The sequence below is a fragment of the Cottoperca gobio genome, chromosome 17, assembly GCF_900634415.1.
Source record: "Cottoperca gobio chromosome 17, fCotGob3.1, whole genome shotgun sequence".
In the NCBI taxonomy this organism is placed as follows: Eukaryota; Metazoa; Chordata; class Actinopteri; order Perciformes; family Bovichtidae; genus Cottoperca; species Cottoperca gobio.
The window spans coordinates 16513845-16540987 of NC_041371.1; the positions used below are offsets into that span (position 1 = coordinate 16513845).

Here is a 27143-nt window from a genome sequence, read left to right on the forward strand (position 1 = left end):
TTATTCTCCAAAGTGGTGGACAGACCAACATTGCTCTCCCTAGAACCACGTCTCTAGCTTGGCTTAACACACTTGATTTCTCTACATTTATACCAAACCTTCAAAGATACAGTTGTATCTATTGTATACAGTTTTTAAATTGTGTATATGAATAAATTATATGAAATGATGTCGCTAGACATATAATGTGTCATGATCGATGTCTTCATTTAGCTTCAAATATGTGTGGAATATAATTGTTTAATAAGTCTGTGGGATGAGTTAAATATTTGGCGTAATATGAAAATATGAAATAAAAGGGCTACTCCAGTGATATAGTATTGCCACAGTTGGGGACTAACGAGAAACAGATTTTTTAAACTGGTCAAAGTTATTCAGCAAAGGACAAGATATCGCGACAACCTCAAAAAACGCTGTTAATACATGTAATACATTTTTTTTCTTAGACCTCCCGGCCTAGTCTTTGCAGAATAATAATTGAAAACTTTGAATCAATAGAGACCCACGTTGTGCAGGTGCAAAGGTGGTGTAACTCGATACATGTTCCTGAAGCTTTGCACACTGTGTAAAAGCCTGCGATCAGCAGTAAATTCTTGCATGCGACTATATCTCAGGCAGTAATCAGTCTAATGGTCTTGGGGCGCATGGGGTTATACTGTGTTTTATATATAGATATCTACGCAAGACCTTGCAGTCATAAGTAGGTGTTGTGCAGTGAGAGCTGGATGTTTTGAGCATTTCATGCTTCACCTCTACGCTGCTTTCCAGTCCTTGTTGTTCCCATCCTAATTTTCCTCTCCCATGCTGACACAAGTGCCTTAACTTACTGCAGGATTCACTCAGTTCTAGGCTTTTCCCTTTGATCAGGCCTAATCCTCATTATTATTTACAGGCCTTGATTTCTCCCTGCAACCATCGCTGCGCCACAGCACGAATAAACCAGCAAGTATGGACTTTGATCAATAATGGACTATTCGCTAAAGGACTGTCCTTTCAATGCACCCCCACCATCCCTTTCTGCTCTGCATTGTGCTTGCACAGCTTCTCTATTCAGTTCATTGTGACATCTGTGTGTAAAATGCCCTAAATTATTTGATAGCTTGTATTCCGGTAGAGCTGTTACAATATATGTGGGTGATAGATTTGTGTACAACATTGGGTCATGCTAGCAATTAGTGTAAAAGTCTATTTCATGGCAGAGAGTCCAAAGTAATCCATAAACGGTGTACGGATGTGCATTAAAGACGACCTGATCTGATATGCTACTTCCTAATTAGAAACGTGAAAAGGAAGGAGGGCCTCAGCTACCAACAATGAAAACCATACACCAGTAATAAAATAAAATTCAATACACAGAATAGCTATCTAATAGGAGTCTCTGTCTGTCCTTCGATTTCTCAACAACCGCTCCCTTATCCTTCCGATAGACGTCACACTTGGCGGGCGCATTCCTGAGGACCCAAGGAAGTCCAGTGTTGAATGAGAGCTCTTAAGATCTATTTAACATATTTACTAGTAGTTTGTTATGTACACACTGTGTAGTAGGGCTGTCATGTGTTGTTTTTCTACAGTACTGCAGGTAGCGAGGCTAAGGGTTTGAGACTAACGGCGTTCCGGGTACAAAACTTTGTATGCAAAACTGAGAAAACATACACACCATTATGAACGTTATAGCCTTGGTTGAAATACTTTTGATACCCATTTTAGCAATTAGAATAGTTAGTGTTGATTGTAGACCACATTTGTTTGAAAATGTATTCCTATGCTTCATATAACCATTGTTTCAACAGCATTTCGATTACTACATTTTAATGTAGCGTTAAGTCCTAATTACATTGAAATATAGTGACTTAAGGTGTTATACATGACCCAAATTTATCCCCGTTTTAACCTAGTTATCCAAACAACTTTTGACCAACAAATAACTACATCATTGCTTGCTGGGTAAGTCCAGCTAAACCACAAAACCTGGCCAAGAACATGTATTCCGTTTCCAGCAGCAGCCTATTGGAGCGGCCTGTGTGTAGAGTTGGAGACAGGATTCAGTCTAGATTTCCGGTTGCACTTTCTGTGATCTCTGTTTCTATTTATCTCTTCTTCCAGTCAGCGCTCTTACCTCATGACTTATAAGCCTGGTGCATCTTTGCTACTCTTCAGACTTGCATAACAGAGAATCACCCATAAAGCTCTCTCATGCCTTTTTATAATGTTTTTTCCATTTCTGCACTGTGTGTTCTGACGTTCATCACTAATATTTCAAACAGCAAGAAGTGCAGTGTCTGAGGAACTGAACTATGACACGAAGCACAATGTATTTTATGCTCCACTGTTTCCATAAATCACTGTTTAATCATTTTTATCTTTTGAGATTAATTATTTCCTGGGATTTGTGTTCCTCCTAACATGGATAGACGCTCTTGCAGCTGATAAAGCGGTTTCATGTAAGGGCAGGGAATGGCTGGCAATGACTACCCATGAAATGCAAACACCATTTATTTTTACCCCCCCAGCCAGCCCCTAAACCTAAGAAACTTGTATCATAATCATTGGACTGTTCTGTTTCAATGACTGCTGACAATAACAGAAAACATAACTTTGAGGTTAAATGATAAGATCAGCATACTGGCATGCCCCAAAAGTCAATGTTAACATTTTCAGCAGATATGATGGAAACCCTTCTTACAATCTATGTTTGTTTTCAGTTCTGATTACCAAGTGTTAGTCTGCTAACACAATAGAGTACAGCTGACCTTGTAGCAAAACCTCAGTGGTGATGCTAGTTGAAAAGTCGGAGGATCACCAAAGTCATTACGATGCATCGTCTGGGAACCGTGAATGTCTGTAGAGCATTTATGCCAATTCTTCCAGTCGATGTTGATGTATAGTACTGGATAAGTGAAGGCTTTGACATGCAGATGGCACCATTTTAAAAGTCAAGGGATTGTCAAAGTCTATAAGATTCACAGGGCTCCAGACTAACTTACCTAGTAGCTCGCGACTGCTGAACACTGACTTTTAAGTCTTTTGAATCTTTGGAGGCGGGGATGGAGGGGGACATGCAACCATTTAGGGTCTAGAGCCCTGATTCATCATCAAGGGAACATGGTTATCTTTACCAAATGTCAAGGCAATCCATAGTTGTTTATGTATTTTAATGAAAACCAAAAATGTCAACATTTTGATGGCACTAGAGGAGATATCAGGGATCACCAAAATCCTGAGGATTTGTCCTCAGAAAAACATGAATGTCAGTACAAAATTGTGGGTTAATCCAGCTGTTGAGTCTGGACGAAAGTTACAATGACATTTCTTCAGAACAGTCTGCAATTTGGAATAAATTGTTAAAATTAACAGCACAAACTTGATTGTCTCACATTTCAAATGGTAACTGTTATTTATTAAGATCAAACCGATCGCCGTCCCCTGCAGTCAACATGTCGAAGTATCCTTGGGCAAGATACTGAACCCCAAATTGCTCCCGATGGCAAACGGTGTGTGTGTGTATGAAGGTTTATCACTACTGACGAGCTGATGTGCACCTTGTATGGGGCCTCTGACTCTGTATGAATGTGTGTGAATGGGTGAATGCTGACATGTGTTTGGCAAAATTGTCAAGATTGGAAAAGTGCTATATAACTGCTGTCCATTTACCACCTTTTCTCGTAAATTTCTCAAATTCCAGTGGATCTTCTTTTGTGATGTTGTCAGCAGACGGCCTCATTTTGTCCCCTTTTGTTTATCTGTTGTCTCTGGCAGAGATCTCTGGGAATTCAGAGGACATCCCTCTGGTGCGCTGGAGGCAGCAGTGGCTGGAGAACGGCACTTTGCTCTTCCACATCCACCACCAGGACGGCAGCCTGAACCTCCCGGAGCCGACTAAAGACCCGGCCAATGATTCTGCGAAGGAGGAGCTCCGCATCCTGCACATCTCTGTCATGGTAAAACATTCTGCTCTGGGGCTGACAGTTCACAAAGCCGCTAAAATTAAAACTGTTCTGAAGTCTAATATTCCAATATCTTTTATTTTGACATGCAGCCAAAGTAACTTTTTTAATTGGCCAAAATCTTTCATTTGCAAAATTAAAATGATAAAAGAAAGACATTGCTTTTTTCTCTTAATGTTTCATTGGGATGGATATGGATTTTAAATATAGAACTATTTTTATTTTATTTTAGTGTTACGTTATTTTCCCTGAAGCTGAAACTTGGTCAGAGATATTATCTTTGAGATAGGATAAACCCCTTGCTCTTGTTTTTGATTCCCTGTGTATTCCATGTGAAACAGCTGACTGTGCACTTCAATCTTTTCAGTGTAAAGGCTTCAGGAAGCAGATAAATCCTGCTGATGTTTGTCATGGTTCAATGGCTGCAAAAATGCTTCATTTACAAAAAGTCTGTCTTACACGTCTCACTGGTATATAAACTCTTCATTGTCCAAATATGAATACATAATATCTTAGTGGCAGAGCTTTTTTTTTTTATAAGTTTTGACTGTCACTCAACTGGCAGATTTCTTTCAAATAGACACATCTGGAGTTAACGGCACGGAAACGTTCCACCTGTGTAGCAGTAGGCTTCCTAGTTCATAAAACAAAACTATACGTATACTTTTACCCTTTTTATGTCACTGAGACATTGTACAGACTGCAGGTAGAGAAACATTCTGTACTTCTGTGTGGAACATACATTTATAAAGTTCTACATTTCGATTGCAGAATGTAGATATTTGCATGCCTGCACTGTATCAAACCTTATCTGCTATGTCGGCAGAGAAGGAAATGAATCCTTAGATCTCGCAGCTTTCTCTTCTTGCCTGAGGAAATGTATATTTATTAGATCTTAGATATGCCACACCTACTCCCAGTGCCCTTTCCCAGCCCAAAGACATTACAACCGCCGTGCTTTGATGGATGATATGTATTTTCAGACATTGAAAGCATATTATAGCTGCATACACAAATGATTAGTCAGCTTGAGAAGACTTTTGCCAGAAGCTACATCTGCTGAACGGAGGTAGGGAGCCGCGCTGAATGTCACCGACCTTGAGACCTTGAAAGAAGTAACTGTCCTTGACTACTCGCTTCAAGTTTTTAGTTTTATTAGCAAACATCAAGCCGATCTACTGGCCGTGACAACATTTGTATGCGGAAGTCAGATAGCTAGTGCTGAGGTTCTGCTACCTACTACTTTGATATTTCACATTTCTACCCCCCGCTCTCTCTGCATTGCACATCCCATCAACCACAGGTCTGTGTGTTTGTGCTCCCTGCTTTGTTAACTCCTCATCCTGAAAGAGCTGGGGCAGTAGCGCTGCCACAAGGGTGTTTTCATGAAGGTGTGGGTAGAGAAGGATTAGCATGCAGATATGAGCAGACCGTGACAACAGATGGAAGCAGTGTTGCCGCTGCGCTGCCCAGGCCCCGCTGCAGCTTGCCACCCTGCTGGAGGCCCCGACCTATAAATCCAAAGCCGTGTCACTTGTTCAGCTCCGTGTGGATACAAAAAAGGGTCCTGTGAAGGCTGCTTTACGGGCTTTTTTAGCTCAAGCTCACACCTGTCATCGGACCTCTTTCCATTGTGTGTCTTGGGAGACTGCAGGACAGCAGCAGGCATCACAGGTAGGAGTCTGGGATACAGCTGTGAATGTCTCAATTGCTTGAGGTCTGGCCAACGTCTCTCAAAACCTTTCTGGTATACTGTATGCCTATCCAATAAGCGGCAGGGAGGAAATTTAGGGTAATTCCAGTTTCTAATTGAGTTTAATTTTAACATTGTACCCGCCATAGTAATTGCTGAGATCTGGCGAAATCGCAACAGCAAGGCACCAACCTGTCTGAAGTTGCCTTTTTATCAACACTTTCAAATGTATTGCATGTCACGCTGTGTGAGATGAGTCTAATAAAATCGTAGTTGCATGTCACACTGTATAATTTAATTTTGAGGATGTCAGGTTTGGCAATAAATACTAGCGCTACCATGTAAATTGACAAATGGTTATGAGAGCAGAGGCATTTAATCAGTTTTATTATAAAAAATGGCTCCCATTTATCTCAAGAATTGTATTTTTACACATGTTTTTTATCGGACACATGGAATGGACACATCCCAGCCAGGTCGGCTCAGCCAGGAAGCATAACGTCTAATCTGCCACAGTTCATTGCCTGGCCACCGTACCCACCATGAGACTGTTTATGCCTTATGGATGAGTTGGGACTCCAGCATTTTTAGGCTTGAAGGCAAGCCAGACTTATTATGGGCCTAATCCTAAAAGGGAATCAGGTTCAATGAACTGCACCACAGTTGGGGTCTGAGGCCAGAAAAGCGCCTGGTCCTCCAGCCAGGCTATAATCTTACCTGAGAATTGAAATTTCTTTTTAATCAATTTTTTCAAAGGAAGTATTGAAGAAAATTTGAACCAAGAAGTGAGCAATATTCAACAGTTATACTTTAGTTTTTAAGACACTATTCTAAAGGTGGAGTTTCCTTCATGGAGGGTTCAAAGCTTCTCCCTGTGCATTCCTATCCAACAAGGTGACCACAGTGTCCTCCACTGGCCGCGGATGGTCATCCATAATAGATGGCTCACCTTGTGTAAGTGTACCATTACCCGGTGAGGCACTGGCAGTTCAAAAGCATATCCTCAACTTCAGCGTGAACACTACAGGCAGAGGCGACCACAAAGTAAATCCCAACACTCGAGGCCAAATCTATACGTAACCACCATACATTTAAAACGACATCAAATATTCAATGATTATCTATTGAGACTCTTAAGCTCCAGTGTGTCATTGCTATGCACAATTCTCCCCGTTTTAATTTCCAATCAGCTGCGGTTTTGCCACAGGGCCTCAATGGATCAATTCAATCTTCACTTACAGTACCGAGGTATCCAAACCAAAAGTCAATTACATCATATGAAAGATTAATATGGTTTTTCAAGCTTCGGGGTTTGATTGGATATTTTGTGATTCATCAAGCAACTTTTAGTTTCTACATGCATCATAGTGAAACTCAAACCAAACAAAAATGTTGACATCCAACGACAAAAAGTTAACAAATGAAGAGATTAAATCACCCAAATAACTATTCACATTATCCATTGTGCTGAATGGTGAACAGACCCAAAAGGTGAGCAGTTGAGTCCTTCAGAGCCGTATCGTGTCTGCTTTGTACTTCCTGAAAAAGAAACCTCCGACGTAATGTCAATTAGGGAGGAACTACATTTTCTGAGTTAGTAAATGATATGTACTGTCACTTTATTACACACTTTATTGATCCTGGTCCCATTTCATAGTGTTCATTGCAAAAGAGAAAATACACAAATTCTTTACTAAAAAATCGATTCTCTGCTTTCAAGTACAAAAGGCAAAAAGAAGACGAGAGCTGCTACTGGCCGGAGGAGACATTACAACAAAAGATTAACATATATAAGTACAGTTCTATGTTCTAGATGTAAAGGCCCTGTCGCACATATCCGTATGGCAGAAACGTATGCCGCCGTATATGAAAATTAGCTCAGAGTCCAAATACGTCCAAATTTTCCACAGCGGTGTTGTAGCTATCAATAGATTAGACATGCGTATCTGTATATGTTCACTTTTCCGATCCGATGAAAAGTTGGACGTATTCGGACTCTGACAAATTGTGAGCTATTTTTCATACACATTTCCGCCATACGGTTTGTGTGACAGGGCCTTTAAGTTGCTTAAGATTTAGGACCATATTCCTTTTTAGACATTTGTACGTGCAATTCTGTCTCCTAAAAAATATGTTTATCACTAAAAACTTTTGCTAATTTGCAATGGCACATGTGTTTTGAAAGAGACATACTGAATACTGGTTTAGGCTGAGCTCTGTATCAAAATCATGAGGACATCTCACAAACAAATCTGAAAACTACAAACGCTGACATGATATTTAACCCTGGTTTTAAAGTACTTACCATTAAGGATGTGGAGATCATGTCTTTACTATTTGAATACATATAAAATATATATAGGTGTATGAAAGATTCAGGAATTCCTTGCAGTGAGGAAAATGTTCGGAATAGCACTTAGATGTTAAGTTGTATAATTTACAGAACTAAATGTAAAATGGCGGTTAGCTGAATGTGACTTCTTTTTGTTCCAAGAAATGAGAGCTTTTTTTTGGGAAGATTAACAGCTCTACATTGTACATTTTCCATTGTGCAAAGATGGAATATGGATTTAATTAAACATTTTCATACGTGCTTTAAAGCGAGTCCAAGTCCATTTTATTTATACAGCCCAATATCCAAAGGGATTTTACAATCTGTACAACATACTACACCCTCTGTCCTTGGACCCTCTTTGGAAAAAAACTTTTATCAGGGAAAGACATGTGAGAAACTTCAGGAAGAGCAACTGAGCAGGGATCCCTCTCCCTGAAGAGATATACATGCAATAGATGTTGTGTACAGAATAACCAACATACCGGTAAAAAAAAGAAATGACAGTATAGACAATGACAGAATTATACATTGAATTTGGCAGTCTGCAGGGACTTGGCTTGGGCAGCTGGAGGGTAGCCGGTTCAAGTCCCCGCACGGACCAAGTACAGAGTGTGAACTGGCAGCTGGAGGGATGCCAGTTCACCTCCTGGGCACTGCAGGGGGAGACAAATAAAGTATATTATAAAGTATATGGATCTGGGAAGATGTCAAGCAGTTTTCGTCAAACTGCTAGGACCTGAGCCAGACAACCTCGTCTCCACCGCGTGAGCCGCACCAAAAAGAAGGATGGTTCCAGCACAAGTGCTCTAATGCTTTGATGACAGATGAAGCAAGAAATGAAAGTCAGCTCTGCAGTATAACATGACTGGAACCAACAGGGTTTATGTTATGACATGCTTCCTCTGGGCCTTCCAGTGCCTTTCTGTTTTATTAAGTTATAGCTCCCAGATTCGCATGTCAGATGTCTCAGAGCATTACATTTAGAGGAAAACCCCATATATATATTTTGTTCATTAAAAGTACAATTTGAAAGATGTCATCAGGGTCTTTTTGATCTTATGGATGTACACAACTATGGAAAGGATACGGGGGTAGTAGGCAGGATGTTAAATTGTCTCAAGGCCATCTGATGCAACCCTACTCGTCCTATGAAAAATTGACAAGAGGCCAAAAAAGGATTAATTTTTTTCATAACAAAAAAAACTTTACATTTATTCTGTTAAAATAAAATATATACATTTGTACCCCGCCCCACGGCTGGGACTAAAATAAAATGATAGCATTGAAGAACACACACACACACACACACACACACACACACACACACACACACACACACACACACACACACACACACACACACACAGGTTACGGGGGAGATGGTCATTGTGACACAGCATGGCTCGTGGGATATTGACATGCATGTGGTGACTCTCCTAAAACCCGTGTTGATGGCATTGATCATATAAACCGAAAATCAATGCGGCCCTGACCACTTGTAAAGCAGCAGCCCCGGCTGAATCCCAGCCTCCAGAGCCGCTCTGTGAGCATCACAACATGGCTTGTTTTTCAAAAGCCTTGCAGAGTGAGACAAACCAATCCATAGCTTCCCTATGGGCTTTGCAAGAGGCACACAGCCCAAGTTCCTGGAACCTTTTGTAGTGCTGCTGAATCTCTGATGCAGACAACAGATTAACATGGCGAGGTCTTTCAACAAAAAATAAAACAATAGAATGAAAAATCAGTTTTAGCAAAGAAGAAAATACACTTTATTTCATTAAAGCTGCACTAATACATATTTCTCTATTAACATTGCATCAAATGACTATGTTGTTTTATGTTAATACCTTTTGTATCAATCTTGTAATTACAATGTGTAATTTTTCTGTTGCAAGTTTTCATAGATGTAGCTAGGTAGGTCGCTACGGGGAAGCACCCATTCCTTAAAACTTGGGATACATTTTCCTGACATTTAAAGAAAACCTAACCTACTTTTTTCAACTGTCTTAAATAGCTTTCAATGGGCATAACAGCAGACCTATTTGAATTGCTGAACAAATAGATGTGGTCAGCAGCAACTCTGACTTTCCTCTTAGCTCTATGGGCAATATTAGCATCTTCTAGCTCAGGGGTCGGGAACCTTTTTGGGTGGGAGAGACATAAAAGCCAAATATCTTTTTATGTATTTCCTTGAGAGCCATATATTTATTCATTTGAATGCAACTTTATGCGCTCATTTTTTAAGAATAACACGTCTCCGAGTACTAAAAGCGGTATCAGTTTTTCATTGAACATGTGCTCTTTTATTAAATAAACTAAACGCTTATGTTATTTATCTCATTTATGTGCAAGTTTCAGTGTGTACTGCACGGGTGTCAAACTCAAGGCAATATATCCGGCCCGTGAGAAAATATCATATGTCTGTCATAACTGGCTCGCCGGTTTTGGTAATTAAAGCAATGCATGGCACAACCACGGGAAAATACATTTGAGGAAGTATCTAAATGTGTGAATGAAATGAAAGTGCCCTGGGACAAACTGACGGGACTGACGACAGGTGGAGCGCCTGCAATTTGATGAAAAGAGCGGATTAGTGGGGAGGATGCGGGAGAAGATGCAGCAGGAGAACTGTGCAGGTGAGCTGACGGTGTATCACCGCATCACACACCAGGAAGCGCTGTGTTGTAAAGCTCTGGAGATGGAACATGTAATAAGCACCGTAACACAGACAGGAAACTTTATAAGAGTCAATGTAAGTCTTTTCCTGAGGAGATACATTCTGAACATGGCGGTGCGATGGCTCAGTCGAGGGAAAGTGCTGAATAGATTTTTCGAGTTGCGTGAGGAAATCTGGCCGTTTTTGGAAGCAAAGGGAAACACACCACAGATCCTCTGGGACTATGTGAGCTGGACTGTTTGTGCGACATAACTGAAGCATCTCACTGTTAAACCTGCAGCTTCAGGGCCGTGTGATCACAGACATGTGTGATGCAGTGAGAGCTTTCCAAGCCGAGCTGCCTGTGGGAGACTCGGATGCAGAAGGAAACTTTGGTCACTACGTGTTTCCAAACACTGACAAACATCTCCACCTCTGTGTTCCCGACAGCATTCTGCTGATCAACTGAGACCATTTGCTGCTCAGATATTTAAATTGAACTGCTCAGCAATCCGTTTGCAGTTGACTTAAATATGTTTCATATCTTTTTGCACTTTATCCAATATGTGTATCCTGTTCAATAAATGTGGACCGTGTTTGGCCCTCGACGTAGTCCCAGTTTTTAATGTTGGTCCTCTCTGTGATTGAGTTTGACCCCCCCGGTCTACTGCTTGCTTTGTGCAGTTTCGCGAAGGGCGGGGCTCCGCTGCCGACACACACGTATGAACACACCTTAACCTACAGCCAGAGACGGAGAGAGCGGAGGAAAGGAGAGGGGAGAACTAAAATAAAATCCTCTGCTACTTTAAAATGGCACAATATAACTATTTATTACTTGTTAATTATGATAAAAAATGTCAGCTCAAAATTGTCTGCGAGCCATTGGTTCCCGACTACTGTTCTCGATCATTGTTTTGGCCCCCAAATTCCATTGTCTTCAACCTTGGTTCCAAGAGCAGCAGGCAGCTGTTTCCAGCAAAACCACTCGGATGAACCCACTGTACACAACCTACAGTCCTCTGCACCAAACAGCAGAGACACAGTTAGCCAGTAGCTGCTGAACAAAGTGGAATATTTCGCATCTAAAGAGCCGAACATTTTTCTCATACTTTATTTTTGTATCTGGCCAGAAACATGACTTTGTGTCCTAATGTCTCTCTGTGTTTGCTGCTGGATGTCTAAATAAGCATTAGTTCTCTAAAAAGTTCACCTTTAAATAACTATAAGGTGATAATATGACCGCTTTCAGCTCGTTCGCAGCCCCAGAGTAATGTTCACTCGGGAGTATTTTGAACTTAGATGCTCCGGTTTCCTTTTCTTTCCCCAGATCAAGAACTGAAGCTTCCCTTTTTAGCCGAGCTGACTGAAGTGCACTGTTCTCACAGCACTCCCATCTTTCATCTATTTCTAGATGTATACAGTAATGGAGCTCAAATTAGACAAACATAGTCTTCTGAAAATGAACAGCGAGGTCACAGGACCAAACAACTAAGCCATGATTTCTGTGATATACCACTTTTTTTTTTTTGCTTTCGTGTCTGTGTTGGTTGTGCATCAACTGTGTCTCAGTGAGCCCGGAGGGAAAGGCGGTCGGACTTACTATGGCGTCAGCATCAAATCATTTCCTCTGTGTTGGGATTTAAGCGAGGGGCATTGTCTTTTTTTTTTTTTTTTAAGCAGACTGCATGCTTTCAATAAATCAGACGTACACGGGAGCAGAAATGTTTACATGCTGCTCGGATAGTTTATTTTCCCCTTTGCAAATGTACAGGACATTGCACTGGCTTCATACTAAAAGGAAAACTAACCACTTTGAAAGACGTTCAGCTTCAAATGTATTTATTTTACAAACACCCCTGACTAAAAAATGACACGAAATGCAGAGGCAACTTTGGCTGTCAGTACAAATGTTGCTTTTCACAATATTTTTTTTTCATTTTCCAGCTACTGCCATAGGTGCCTGATTAATGTTTTTCTTCATGGCCACTCGTACAATAGAATACAAAGGGAATCTTTCTTTTGACATTTTTCTTTTGTCTGACTTGGTTCTGCTTTTCCAATTCTGCCGGTTCAGATAACATAATTAGGAGTCGCTATAGAATGGTTCTATACGTAACATACAAGCCAAGTGTCTTTTTCAAATATGCATGGCATTATTATGTTCCTCGGGACAATATGTTCCGTTTTATATGAACCCAGTGACTCAGTCATTATCACAATTCCCTACACTAACTGCAATTGAATATGAGGAAAAAAAGGTTTTATGCACCTAACACACCTAAGCTATTATTTCCCTCGCATTCTCACTCATATTTAAAATGTTCACAGTATTTCTAGAAACGTGGTAAATTGCCACCTCTCATGCTCTGCCACAAATACATTAGTCACACCTGAACAAGTGCAGAAATGAGTTTTGGATTTGTGCAGATGATACTTTGGGAACGATATCCGCTCGAACGGGTTAAACATTTGTGCCAAGTGAGATTCAGAACATGATGAATTAAACACATACATATGCAGAAACCAGGCACATATTAAATACAGCATACATTAATGGTGCGATGAAGCGTAATTCAACACGAAAGAGACGATCACATAAAAAACATAAACATAATTGGTGTTAACATCATGTAAATCACATGTTGATGCTATAGTTTATGGAGCTGAATTCAATACTCAATCAAGCAATTAGAAAAAAAACATGATTAGACAAACGTATACATATTTAATCTCAGGAAAGGAGCATTATGGGGATACTTGTAACACTTTGTCATAAAGATAATTACAATGACAGCACGAAGACGCCACTCATGACAAAAGTGGACCTTTTGCTGATGTGAACATTATTTCATGCCGGAGAGGCTTTTTCTGGTTTAAAGCTGCCTGCTGTAACAAATCAATAAAGACAAGATAATGTAGGACACTATACAAATATTATTAGAAACTATCTGAAAAACTTGAGCGCTGCTTGTGATGAATAAAACAAAAGATACTGCGGATGAGGTGGGTAATTTATCAGATCTTTTTTTTTTTTCTAGAAACAACATAAATAAATTGGAGCCACCTGGAGTTGAGGTGCAGCAGCATTCATGACTTCTACCTACTGTAGCCATTGTCCAGTGTACATTCAAATAGAAATGTGTTCTGCAAAGTCCTCTAAATATTCTTGAGTTATATTATTTAAATATATATATATATATATATATATATATATATATATATATATTTATATATAAATATAATTTATATAAATAAATATAATTTATATAAATATATTTATATATATATTTATATATAAATACAATTTATATAAATAAATATAATTTATATAAATATATTTATATATATATATAATTTATATAAATATATAATTTATATAAATATATGTATATATATAATTTATATATATATAATTTATAGAAATATATAATTTATAGAAATATATTTATATAAATATATATATATTTATTCCTGGAAAAAGTATATTGGATACTTTTGCACAGTTGTTTTAATAATTAGGCTTATAACATACATGTCATTTCAAAGGTCATAGTTTTCAAAGATTATACTACGTAAAAATGTAGTTTGCCTCCATTTAATCCCAAAGTTGCAGAAACAGAGAATACATTATTGATGATTGATCCACACATTTATTTTCTTCCCTACATTTACATATACAAACATAACGAACGAATGAACTATCCCAATCTTTTAATGTTTTGCGTACTTGGCTGGCAGTAGGACTGCTTACCATATGTTATCATTTTCAAGCAGGCCTCCTTGGGGTCTTCAAGCTGTTTTTTAAGAGATCAATCCCCTTCACACACACACACACACACACACACACACACACACACACACACACACACACACACACACACACACACACACACACACACACACACGTCAGAGGAAACGCATTAAGTGTTCTGATCATATTTTTTCTTTTGTTATGCAATGAAAAATGTTTTGTTTTCTACAGCTGTGTTTAAGGAGCCTGGTGCTTAGTAAACCTAAGTGCTTATTTGTAATGTAATGCTACATATTATTACATAGTGTTATTTTTGCTGTGTAATTTATCTACTGATTTAGATTTTTGTCATTCGGCCCACTTCGCACCTCGTTACCAGTTTTACTTTTCTATCCTTTTCATTTTTTGCTATTGTTGCCAATTAACTTAAGGGGGGGAGATTATTATAATTATAATAATAATGTACTCCGTATCAATAACCTGGCTGAGATGCGTGGCCTGCTTTAATATTAAAAACATTACGGAGAAATCTTCCTACGTTTGACCTTCAACACTCCAGCAGTGTTATAGGTACATTTTGAAGTCTCACTATTACAACTGGATCATTATTTGCTTCCCCTGTAGAATCAGCCTTCTGTTGGCCGTTGAAAGAGGCAGAAAGCAGCCGGGGGACAAACCTTTTCAGTAAAGGTTCAAGCTGTGAACACTTTCTTCCAGGTTAACAGAAAAAAGTCTGTTAACTGGTCTATTCATTACACCCAGGATACTCAATCTCATTGTGTCACTTCATCAGTTCCTTTTAAGTCCTTAATGTCAGTCGGCCAATAGCTGGGTCACTCTATGCATGTAAATGTTCGCGCTTCACATTTCCATTTGAACTAGAAAGGCTGTGAGTAGCAGCCGTATGAACCGCCTGGTGCAACAAAGGTATATCTACCAGTCTGTGACATCATAGCTGTATTTTATGTGGACTGTGGTTATGTGTAACTGTTAGGGGTGTAATGGTACACAGAAGTCAAGGTTTGGTTCTTAAATGGTTGTTTTTCATGAGTCACTAATGGGTTTCTTTTACATTTATTTTGAACAGACCGAAGTGCAAATGTCAAAGATGGAAAAACATCCTCTTGCAGTAGTATTTTGCCCACTGGCAACTTTGGAAAACTGTTTTCATTATAAAAATAAGGATACATTCAAACACTTCTGTATTACACTGTACAAACATGTCCCAATAGGCCATACAACTGACAATAATCTCTTATGCTATCAGATGCAAAATACAAAATGCAAGTTGGTTGAATGTGCGTTTCTATCCACATAACCTACGATGGTGGAGCCGCGCCGACACACTATCCTCGTCTTCTACACAACTCTCTCTCTCCGTTGTTGTTGTTGTAGCTTACGGGGAACCCGCAGCTCCGGCATTTCATTTGTTAAAACTGAACTAATCTAATGTTAAACTTATCATCTAGAAGACTATTTAGATTAAAGTGCAGAGTTTGAAAGTTTCTAACTTTTGTGCCCCCCAGAGAAAGAATCAAAAAAGACATGGTGGCAGACAGAATTACACACATCTTCCCTTTCCACCCACGAAAGTCCCAACCAGGGTACACTGATGCAGAAATTATACTTCTGGAAATATAGATTTAAATGTCTCTGTGGATCTATGCGAATAAGAGTGTTATGGTTAGGAAAACCAACTGACATTACCATTCCTCCAGGACGTTAACGTCCCTGAACTTCACCCATGCATCCTCGCTTAAGTGCCGAAGTAGAAGCTTGTTCTAGCTTCGAGGGGACATGACTTCACATAGACTGCAGCATTTTTTCCTGGAATGTTAAATGTTTTAACAAGCGATAATGTATGCCATCCGAAAAAAATGAAAGCTGCTTAAATATAATCTGATAAAACATTTCTACATATAAGAGCTTCAAAGGCAGCACAACGTCTGATGATGAACTACATTCGGAAAAACTCGTAACTAATTGAATGTCTTTTGCGCTCTTTAACTATCCATCTCTTGTGACTGCATTTAATTCCAAGAGAATACATATTGACATGGTTTTACATTAATGTATTCTCACCACAAAGACTCAAACACTATCATGGCTTCATGCTATATTAGCTTTTATGAAATGCACCTAAATTGAATCAAATGATTCAACCCATTTCTGTCATTAATACTCATTTTCCAGCGGAGAAACCCTTGTGTGACGTCTGTGAAATGGGGTTGTGACTTTCACATCTGTCCAATGTCAAAATCGGCACCGGATCATAAACCCTATTGCTAATAATCCTCATAACTCAAGTTTCATTTCATTTCAGTGCAAGTATTAAATATTAGACTTTGACAACATTGACCCTGGCTTCAGGAGTTAGCGTGATAACAAATGCATGAGAGGATGGCGTATTATGAAAATGGTCAATTTCCATCATTAATATTGTTACTCGCTATCAAATCCAATCATCGACCCTCAGGCTACGATAAAGATTATTATATTCCAAGCAAGAAACTTCCTCCTGCTATCGTGTAGCTGTCAGATAGTCTCGATCTTTCCGCCTTCCTGCGTCTTAATGCCTCGCATCCAGAGACTAAGTGACAGATTGATAGCTCAGCTCTAATACCATGCCCGCTCTGTCCGATTGAGAAAGGCCATGTCTTCTCTCTTCCGTTCTGGACTTACATGACAGGAGTGTAAGTCATAAGGAGCACTAGTGCCATTATAACATCATCCTCATCCGTTAGTAAGTGGATTATGGCGCTGCAGCGCTGGCATGCTCTGATGTGTGGTTTGGTTTTATTGGCTCTATAAGAGGACACAGTCCACTTAGTCCTCACTTTGATTCCAAGTAATGCCTGACATTAAACTGTTTTTTCCATTTGGTCTGTATTAGCCCCCTCTACGCATCAGCGCTAATGCAGGTTGATGGGTTTGAATCACATTTGTCACTGAGGTAGATTTGATTGAGAACCATTTGAAGTACTTGACTTTTGACATCTTGTTCTAGTTTGCTCAGGGATGAATGAAACAATGGTGCTTCTACATTAAATATACACTTTAATAGTTATGCTCAGATATGAAATTAGAACAATTATTTCACTCTTTATTTGACCAGATTAGTAACAACAAGAACCAAATTATACCTCTTCTCCAACAACAAACGTATTATATATACAGTATATATTAAGAAGTGACCCATGAACTTGGTGGAAAAATGTCAAATAAGAAAAAGCACAAACAGGAAGTCATACCTGTTTAAGAGAAACATTAAGAAGTTAACCACTGATTTAAAAATGCATTTTAATCAAGACAGCCCCCCCTCTCCCCACATAGCCCTGACAGATCATTGCTCCAGCGTCTCTCTCTCTCTCTCTCTCTCTCTCTCTCTCTCTCTCTCTCGTTCCCTCTGAAACGGATGCTTTTCAGACACATTTCTTAATCCTTTGTTTCACTTTTAATCAATACGGATGTCTACACAGGGAGCATTGTGTTTCACTCAATGTAACTGCGACCCAGCTACTGTTGGCTGCATGCTTTGAATCTCTCGTCAAATTACAACTGAACACGGGGGTTACAATGACAACTATACATTTCAGATGACAAAAATACCTGGATTTCCATTTTTTTCAAACTATTTGCTTGAATAGGTTGTTGCCTAGTTTGTAGTGAGTTTGACCATTTCTTATACTTTAGGGCAGGGGTGTCCAAACTACGGCCAACTGCGGCCCTCGTCCATTTTTAATTAGCCCGCAGCAAATTCTAAAAGTATAATGGAATATGGCCCAGATAGAAACTTGCGCTTGAATGTTTTGTACTTCTTAGTTCTAACACAGAAACACAGTTTTGACTTGTCAGCTAACTTTAAAACATCAAGTGTCAGATAAAGTTTGTGCTTTAGATTTGTACTGATTGCATGTGATGAGAGCACAGATGCGACAGTCACCGCACAGCTGTTCATTGTTTTTTGCGGGGAGTTGACGATAACTTTTGCGTTACGGAAGAGCTGCTTGGTCTTAGGAGTCTAAAGGGCACAACATAATTCGAGCATGAGGACTTTACCACAGAGAATGTAAAGCTTTCCTGTCTGATGTCGATGCTGAATACGGGGACGTACTCCACCGTTCTGATGTGCGCTGGCTGAGTCGCGGCTCCGTGCTGCAGCGTTTTTATTCCCTGAGATCAGAAATCAATCTGTTTTTGAAAGAGAAGGAGCGACCTCTTCATGAGCTGAGGGACCCTCCATGGTTGGCAGACCTGTTTAGTTGATCTTACTCTTTCAACACTGAACAAGAGCCTACTGCGCACATGAAAGCATTCTGTGTGAAGCTCCGTCTCTTTGAGACACAAGCGCACTTCCCCACTCAAATATCTGAGCAAACATTTTCTGTTAACTCTGAACAAAAGCAGGTTGAGAACCAAAATGAGCGACAGCATCTCTGTGATGTCCTTCGTATCTCAACCACCAAACTTACTCCTGACCTGCAGCATCCTTCAGTCCAAAGCGCAGCATCACTGCTCCCACTGAGTGTAACGCTGTTACCACTATAGGAGAGTTAAAACATATATTACACAGTATTCATGCTAATAAGCTCAATTTTTCAATAAATGCAGTCAATTAAAGTTGATAAAATGTTCTAACTTATAAGAATAACTTATTTGGGGTGGTGATCGCCTAGTGGTCTAGTTGTATGTCTTCCAAACAAAACACTAGAAGGTTGGGAGTTCAATACCAGGCTGCCACCATTGTACCCCTGAGCAAGGTACTTAACACTAAGTTGCTCCAGGGAGACTGTCCCTGTACATCCCCCCCCCCTTGATTTTTTATTTTTTTTTATAGGCAATATACGTCAAAAGTTTGAGTGGCCCAGCCCTTCGTATATTTATCAGTATGTGGCCCTCAGTAAACAAAAGTTTGGACACCCCTGCTTTATGGGCATTATGTTGCTAACATGTAAGCAAACTATTGACTGCAGTTAAGCAGACATGGAACAACATTAGCTTTCATTTGTTGCGTCTCTGCGTTCCTCTCCAGTTTGATTTCTCCTTCTAGCTCTGTTTCGGTCCTCAGAAGGGAAATATCTGTCTCTTCAGCTTCGTAATGTTTAACTTTACTATATTAACTAGTTAGCTAACTTTGTCTGTCTGTCTTTTGGAGCTAGGCAGATAGCATGCAGTGGGTTCATTGCAGCCTTGTGAGGCTGAACCAAACAAACAAACAATACTATGAGCTTAAAGACAAAAAAACGCTGTGTAGAGTGAGGTGAAAAGTGTCACTACAAGCTTAGTCATTTGACCCATTGTTAGAACAAACATATTAATTACTGCAGCTTAAGCATTAGGTGCGTTAATGATTAAGCTCGGCTTCATAATGTTTTATTGCATCTTACAAGATGATTGAAGACCATATGAATGTATACTCCCCAAATTCAGTTTTCATCTGGAAAAGGTGCTGTCCTTTACTGTCGGTAACCTGCTGTTGTGATTAGTGTACAGTGACTGTTTCATTTGAATAGGGGACTTCCTCAGTGACTTTCAAAGTGCTGGAATTGTAATCTTTCCAAACCAAATTACTCTGGTCTCCTTTTTGACCACTGTGCATGCAGATTAACTGCAGAACTGGGCCGTACCATGGTGTCATTTGTTAATGTCCTTGACTATGCAGATTAAGCAAACTATTTATGCAAATATGCCTCTACTTTTGCCAATTTAAAATAATATGAGCAACTGAGCCCCCCTTTTTTTATTCAGCCTTAGAATTTCCAATATGTTTGAAAAGTGAGTTCTTTTTTTTTTTTTTTATGTAAATGACTGATTAAAATCCATTTTAATTTAAATATGTTTGCTTATGTTTCTATAACGGTGCTTGTTTGACTGAACTGATGCAGTCTAAGTGAGTTTTTTCTTTCAGTCTTTTCAAATCAGTTTTCACTTCATCCTTATTATAATACTGTTATTTTGGCCAGACTATTGCTAAGCATCAATTGGTGATGTCTTTTTTTTAATTATAATTTTGCTTTGTATCTCTCAAATCACATTTAAAAGGGTAAAGAAGTACGGTACAGGCAGAAAAGACAGAAATACTTGCACAATTCAGTTTTTCTCATTTTAAATGGCTGTGTGATTTTCTGACTGAGAGAGACTCAGTCTCTCTTTTAAATCCTTCTCCAGTGGCAAATTGCTGCCGTCTTTCTCTCTTTGTGCTGTCACCGTGACATTTTCATAACTCTTTTTGACATTTTCAAAATTGCACAACGTATCTGATTTTGAGTTCTCAGCTTGGGAGCATCAGATTAGTAATGACAAAGTAGTAAATTGCACATACTATACATGTAACATTGTGTGTCCAAATTAAAATCATGCATGCATGTTATCTCATCTTTCCAGTCACTTTCTCTCAAATATCCCTTTGAGTTACCTAAAAAATGCAAATAATGGGATTAGATTAAAATAAAATCAGTTGAATGAAACTGCCAAGATATCCGCTCTGATTCCCTTTATTCATGGCAGAGATATGGTCTCATATTCAAACTGACAATCGCTGTCTCTCCCCTGTGTTTCCACAGGCTGTGTGCTTTAAACTTGCCTTGACTTTGATCCATATCCTGCTTCTTGGCAAGATTCTCTGACACCGTTCTCGCCTTTTTCCGCTCCCTCTTTGACTCTCTCCCTCTCGCTGTCTCATTTTCTCTCTGGTTTCTGTCTGATTCTGTCTCTGTCCCCCCTGCTAACCTGTCCTCAGGGCAGGCTCTGTGCCCTTCATCTGTCCATCTTGTGACCGCGCCCAATCCTCAACACCCGCAGGTGCTAGTGTGCATGTTCCAGCATCAATCAACACCGCAAACTGGCTCATAAGTCATTTAAATCAGAGAGAAAATGAGTAAAATGAACGTGGCCGTGTGACCTGACCCAGTCATCTGGTATCAGTGCGTCCTGGAGTTTGTGTCGGAGCTGATATTTAAAGTCACAATAGACTTCTTTCTCCCATATTTTCACAGGCTGCGAGCAGAGCTGTCTTCCTTTTTGACTTGTTCCTTAAGCCATAAAGACAAGCAGTCAATCACACAGTTTTAAACAAACTCCCAGGTTAGTCAGACTTATTTGGAAGAACAAAAAGTATAAAATGACCACTCAAACTGTTCATTGTAATGATCAATCAGAGATTACAGACCGATTTACTGGTTCAACATAGACTTAATGTAGTTCAAAAGTACAGTTATCCTCTAAAATGAGGGATTATTACTGACATTTCAGTTTTACCCTAAAATATAGTGTTTTAGATTATTATTAGATATTATGTTTTAGCTTAAGAGATGTTGATGATGTATATTTGAGATACTGAGCCAAACAAATATAACTAACATCTGACTCTACGGACAGGTTAAGGCCACTTGTGGGACATGAATATCTGCCATTGTCTGCTTTTACAATCAATATATATATATATATATATAATATCTCAACATTTTATCAGTGTGAGCTGGGAAACCAGACAAAGAAAAAGTCAAATGTTATTGTAGAAAGACCTACGGGCTGAGCTCTCTTTGATCTCTCCATGCACCACACCTTGTCAGGCAAACCAGTGGAGAGTCCAGAAAGTTACTGCACCTGTCCAAGAAAAAGTTCAGAACATAACCCCCCATAAAACCACAGCTTGTAACTTTTACACAGTTTTTGTACGGCTACTCGGCAGCTGGCACAGTATCTAACTTTCAGCAAGAAAGTAAATGCGTGTAATTCCCAATTTGTCAAATTGTTCCTTGACAAATGAAGGGATCTATACCTTTAACTGCCTGGGTATTGTAGTTTATAGCTGCTGACCCCGGGCTCATATTCCGCATGGTCTTAAATTATTAGGAATCAGTCAACATCCGCGTATCTTTCCTGTACTTTGTTTCGAGGTGAAATTACCGCACAGTAGCTGCTGTGATTTTAAAAATACTGTAGGTTTTATTCACTAAATTGCATCTGTGACCTTTTTTTAAATTGTGCTGTTGGCATGACGGCTTTGACTTTGATCCGTATTCGACTTGGCAAATTTCTGTTGATCTGTTCTCCCCTTTGACTCTCTTTTCTCTTCTCCCCCTTTTTTTTCTGTCTCCACTCCAAATGCCAACCTTCTCCCCTCAGGGCGGGATGATCGCCCTTCTGCTGTCCATTCTGTGCCTGGTCCTGATCCTCTACACCCGCAGGCGCTGGTGTAAACGCCGTCGCATCCCTCAGCCCCAGAAGAGTGCCAGCGCTGAGGCGGCTAATGAGATCCACTACATCCCCTCCGTGCTGATGGGAGGCCAGGCCAGGGAGAGCTTGAGGAACTCCCGGGGTCAGGGGCCAAACTCCAGCGGTACCCTCAGCATCCGGGAGACGCCAATTTTGGATGGGTACAAGTAGGGTTCGGGTGGAAGGGGATGAAAATTATTTCTTCTGAAACTGTCTAACTCTGTGCCTGCAGTAGCTGAATGTAAACAGATTAGCTTAGTGAGACGAATAATACGTAAATATGGTTTGTTATTCTACATTTTACACTGGCAACATGAGGTTAGGATAGTTATGTTTTATATTATAAGTTATTACTTATTATTCTAAGTGTAGTAGCCTGGATTGAGTTATGAGGCTTACGATTATAAAATGATCCTCATCTCATCGATACATCCTGTCACACTTTGAGTCACGACGTAACGCAACCTCTACCTCATCCCCAGGTATGAGTACGACATTACCGACCTGCGTCACCATCTGCAGCGGGAGTGTATGAACGGTGGCGAGGAATTTGCCAGCCAAGTCACCCGAACCCTTGACTCCCTGCAGGGCTGTAATGACAAGAATAATATGGACCTCACACCTGGTAAGTTGAGTGAAGCAAAAACTGCAAGGTAAGAAAAAAAGCAGCAAACTGCCTTTAAGCTCCACTAATCAACTTGTAATGTCAACAATACATCAGGTAGACTAGATATAACTTTTCCTCATCACAAAATCAAGGAGTACCACCTGTTTTCATTGAAAAAGCTCACTATAATAAACCCACTGGAAACCACCTGCCCAGCAGCAGACAGACAAAATTAACTAGCTGGTGAATTCCGATCTCCACATCTTTCCCTCAAAGGTTGTTGGAGAGTAAACTAGAGCTAAAGGGAGAGTTAATACTGGAATTACTGAGTTTGTCAGGGGACCAGACCAAGTCATCGTAGTTGGGGTGAAACGTGACACTGACGGCTTTATTTTTAACTTTAAGGTGGTTAATAATGTTGAATTGTTATCCTCTTCGAATAAGTTTTCAAGATTTATATCAGTTTCCTGTTTTTTTTTCCTGGTTTATTTTTTCTATACTGGTGCATTCTGGTCTCATCAAGATTTGATCTTCAAAAAAACATTTCCAAAAAAGGAGTTTTGGAAAAAGGGGTGTGTGTCATAATCAAGGTTAATATGGTCAATTATAATCAGGTTGAGAGGCTATGCCAATCCTGTATCCACAACTTGCGAGTGCACAACAAAATAATTCCGTTTGTGACAAAGGTTTGTTTTTTTCTTCTTGTTTTAACCAACTGTTATTCATCTGAGCTATGCTGACATAGAAATATTGCTAAATAATGCATCGTCAGCATAAAGTTTATATAATTATTGTACTAGGATGTGAGACCAGGGCAGTTAAGTGCTTCTTCTTTTTGTGCCTATAAAACTTTTCGAATCATTTTAAATGACACACTAATGAGATTATGTGGAACAAGCTTTCCCTTGTCTTACTTATTTTCCTCCTGCACAGCCATACATTTATTTTTTTATAAAAACGTAATAAAAGTAATTAGATGGTATGTCAAAATTGGTTACATTTGCTAGTATTGAGGAGGACATATGGATATGTGTATTGTTTTCTAAGCAGTGAACATTATAATCACATTAACACAGTTGCAATAATTTAGATAATCAGTGTGAAAACAAAGAAGTAATTGAATTTTTAATTAAGTAACCTATCGTCTTATTTTCTCATATAGTAATCATCTAAATTAATGTAGGACATAGATAGACATAGAATTTGAGTTTCACAATATAAAACACTTAAAAAAAAAAAGCGACAGCAAATAGAAATGAGCCGTTTGTTCAGCAGTTTTCAAAATCAGTGTAAGAACATTAGTAGTGTGACTGATGCAGAGTACACCACATGCAAATATCAAACTGCAGGTATTCTTTCAAAGAGTTTTTTCCTCACACTTGAAATAATTAAAAGGGCTTATGTGCATGCCAAGAATTTGTTCTAGAAAATCTATTTTTCATAATCAGTGGACCTTGGAGTTGAGCATCACTCCCATGGGAATTACTGGAAGAAGCAGGTTTGATGAAGGTAAACCCTATGAATTTCAATTAGCAGCACATTCACCGCTCTGATTCATCAAGAGATCCGTTATGGTGACGGCACACGGTGTTCTAATAAAATCCAAACAGCCCCACCCCTGAGGTGATGGATTAATCCTGTGCATTATGCGAGATGGTTAAGGAGAGGGACTAGAGAAATGGAAAATGCAGGCTGCAGGCCATGCATAGAATATTGAACAATATAAGCAACTGCAGAGGTCACTCATAAAATGGCAATGTATATTTGGACTAAAAAAACAACAAAGATTTCATGCACCATTGCATTTTACCTACATTTATGAAAGTTGGTACGTATATGTAACATGTGGAGGGTTACAAAAAAGTCTATTGGAGGTATATCGTAAACCCAACAGGCCATTTTGAATTTTACGCCATTTCTTTTTTTTTTTTATATTTGAGTGCGCTGTACTTTAACAAACTCCTAAATATTTCATTTAATCGACTTTTGTTAGTATCATCTTACGACCTTACCAATGAAAAGTTATCAAAATCGTGAATTTTCACCAAACGCGCGTGCCATGACATCTTGAGCATTTTGAGCATTTTGAGCAATTTGCTGTAAAAGAGGAAGTTGTTGTAACTTCAGCATACTTGTTATGCTTGATAAGAGCCTGAAGACATCTACATGCAAATATTGACTCACAGTCATAGCGCCACCTGGTAGCTAGCAGCAGGAAGTTTGATGTGGCAAACATCATCCGATTTTACCTGAAAATTACGTTGCGTCTACACATGATATAGAGCAATACAATGTTTTTTAAGCGCATATTCTCTAGCACCATGTAGTGGACACAGCAATTGGTGCAAGAATCTCAGGTATGTCTGTCATTTCCAGCATATCACACTCCATGCAATACATAATGTACACAAGTGCGCCCGGTTTCCAACAATGCACTGCAGCATCAACCTGTGTCCCCCCAGTCCCCCTGATGCGTTTGGATGTGCGAGGACCCGTTCATTGCTGCTTGCAGCTTTAATTTATTATTATTTCTCTGGAACTTCATTCTTAATATTTACCAAATAAGATAATTTCATCTTCTGGGACCTAAATGCATTTTGTATGAGTTTTAATTTCATGGCAGCTTTTCTCACTCTTTAATTTTGGCAGTTTGACTTCTCCCCCAGTTAACAACATACATCCAGCCAAGAACAACAGGTTTTGTTTTTCCATGTGGCTGCTATCTCATTTCTTTTAGTTTGTGTCTCTGCCTTGTTTTGTAAATATATCTCACTTCTCTACAGTGAGTGACAACACCAAGCTTGCCCTGATGAACAAATATAAGGACAACATCATCGCCACAAGTCCCATCGACAGCAACCACCAGCAGAACACCTTGCTTCCGCACAACACCTCCACCAGCCAACGCAAACGTCTCTCCAGCAATACCCGTGGTGAGTCATTCCCTCCCATAGATCTCCCCATTGACATAGAATCAAAGTAAAATAGATCACATTTGACACCATCGCTCCACGAACATATCCACTACTGGCAGCACAGAAGAACATTGCTGTATTTTAACATCTCGACACTGGCTGTCAGGTGAAAGCCTTTGGACTTTAGATTTGATGAGTTTCATGTTTTACCTTAAATTCAACGATTTAGCGCTTCTTTTTAAACCATTTGATTTGATCAAAGATATTCAAATTCCATTACCAAGATTCTCAAAGTGGTAGTCCTGCAAACTTGGATCTTTTTACGTTACGCTATGATTCAAATCACAAATTAACATACAGTGTCACAGAGTAACTACAGGAGTGCTGAAATCACAGATGGAACGAAGCAATGGGTAACAACATTGGCCACCAATTCTGTACAAAACCGCCTGTTTGGCTGTTTCAAATTGAAATAATACAAGAAATATTTTCTTGTGCACACAGATATTGTTCCAATTGTCAGTTCCAGAAATTCACACCGAAGGGAGAACACCACAATATGGTGATATATGCTTATTTTAATTTCAGTTTTACTTGTAGGTACATAGGCTGCTCCCTCATGAAAACCCTCATGTCTAATTCATAGATAAAATGTATTTGCCTAGCATGATTGAAAATCCACTTAACGGTCATGGCACGCTCAAGAATGAATTGTTGCTGGTGTGATCATATTTTAATAAAAATGAGGCATGAAGTGAAGGTATTGGGTGTTAAACTCGCAGCAGCATTGAGATCAATGCTCAGCTGCACATATCTTTTATCTATAAATGTTTATCTGTCACAGCTCCATAGCAGGCAAGAAATCACGGTGAGTCACTGAATGCCACCACACAGGTTTAATCATTGACAACATCATGAATGCCCTTTGGAAAACTCCCAAGGTCCCTGAGACATTTTCAAATCATTGGACAAAAGTTATCCATAATACAGTCAAACAATAAAAGAAAAACATGATACATAAGTTA

General features: G+C 39.3%; 1 protein-coding gene across 1 annotated transcript in view; it reads left to right on the forward strand.

The window, feature by feature from the left end:
• Positions 1 to 27143, forward strand: part of astn1 (astrotactin 1) — a 345150-nt gene that overhangs the window by 62743 nt on the left and 255264 nt on the right. The window contains 4 exon segments of the mRNA XM_029453477.1: positions 3757 to 3938; positions 22507 to 22757; positions 23079 to 23221; positions 25987 to 26136. Coding sequence (XP_029309337.1) covers positions 3757 to 3938; positions 22507 to 22757; positions 23079 to 23221; positions 25987 to 26136 — 726 coding nt within the window.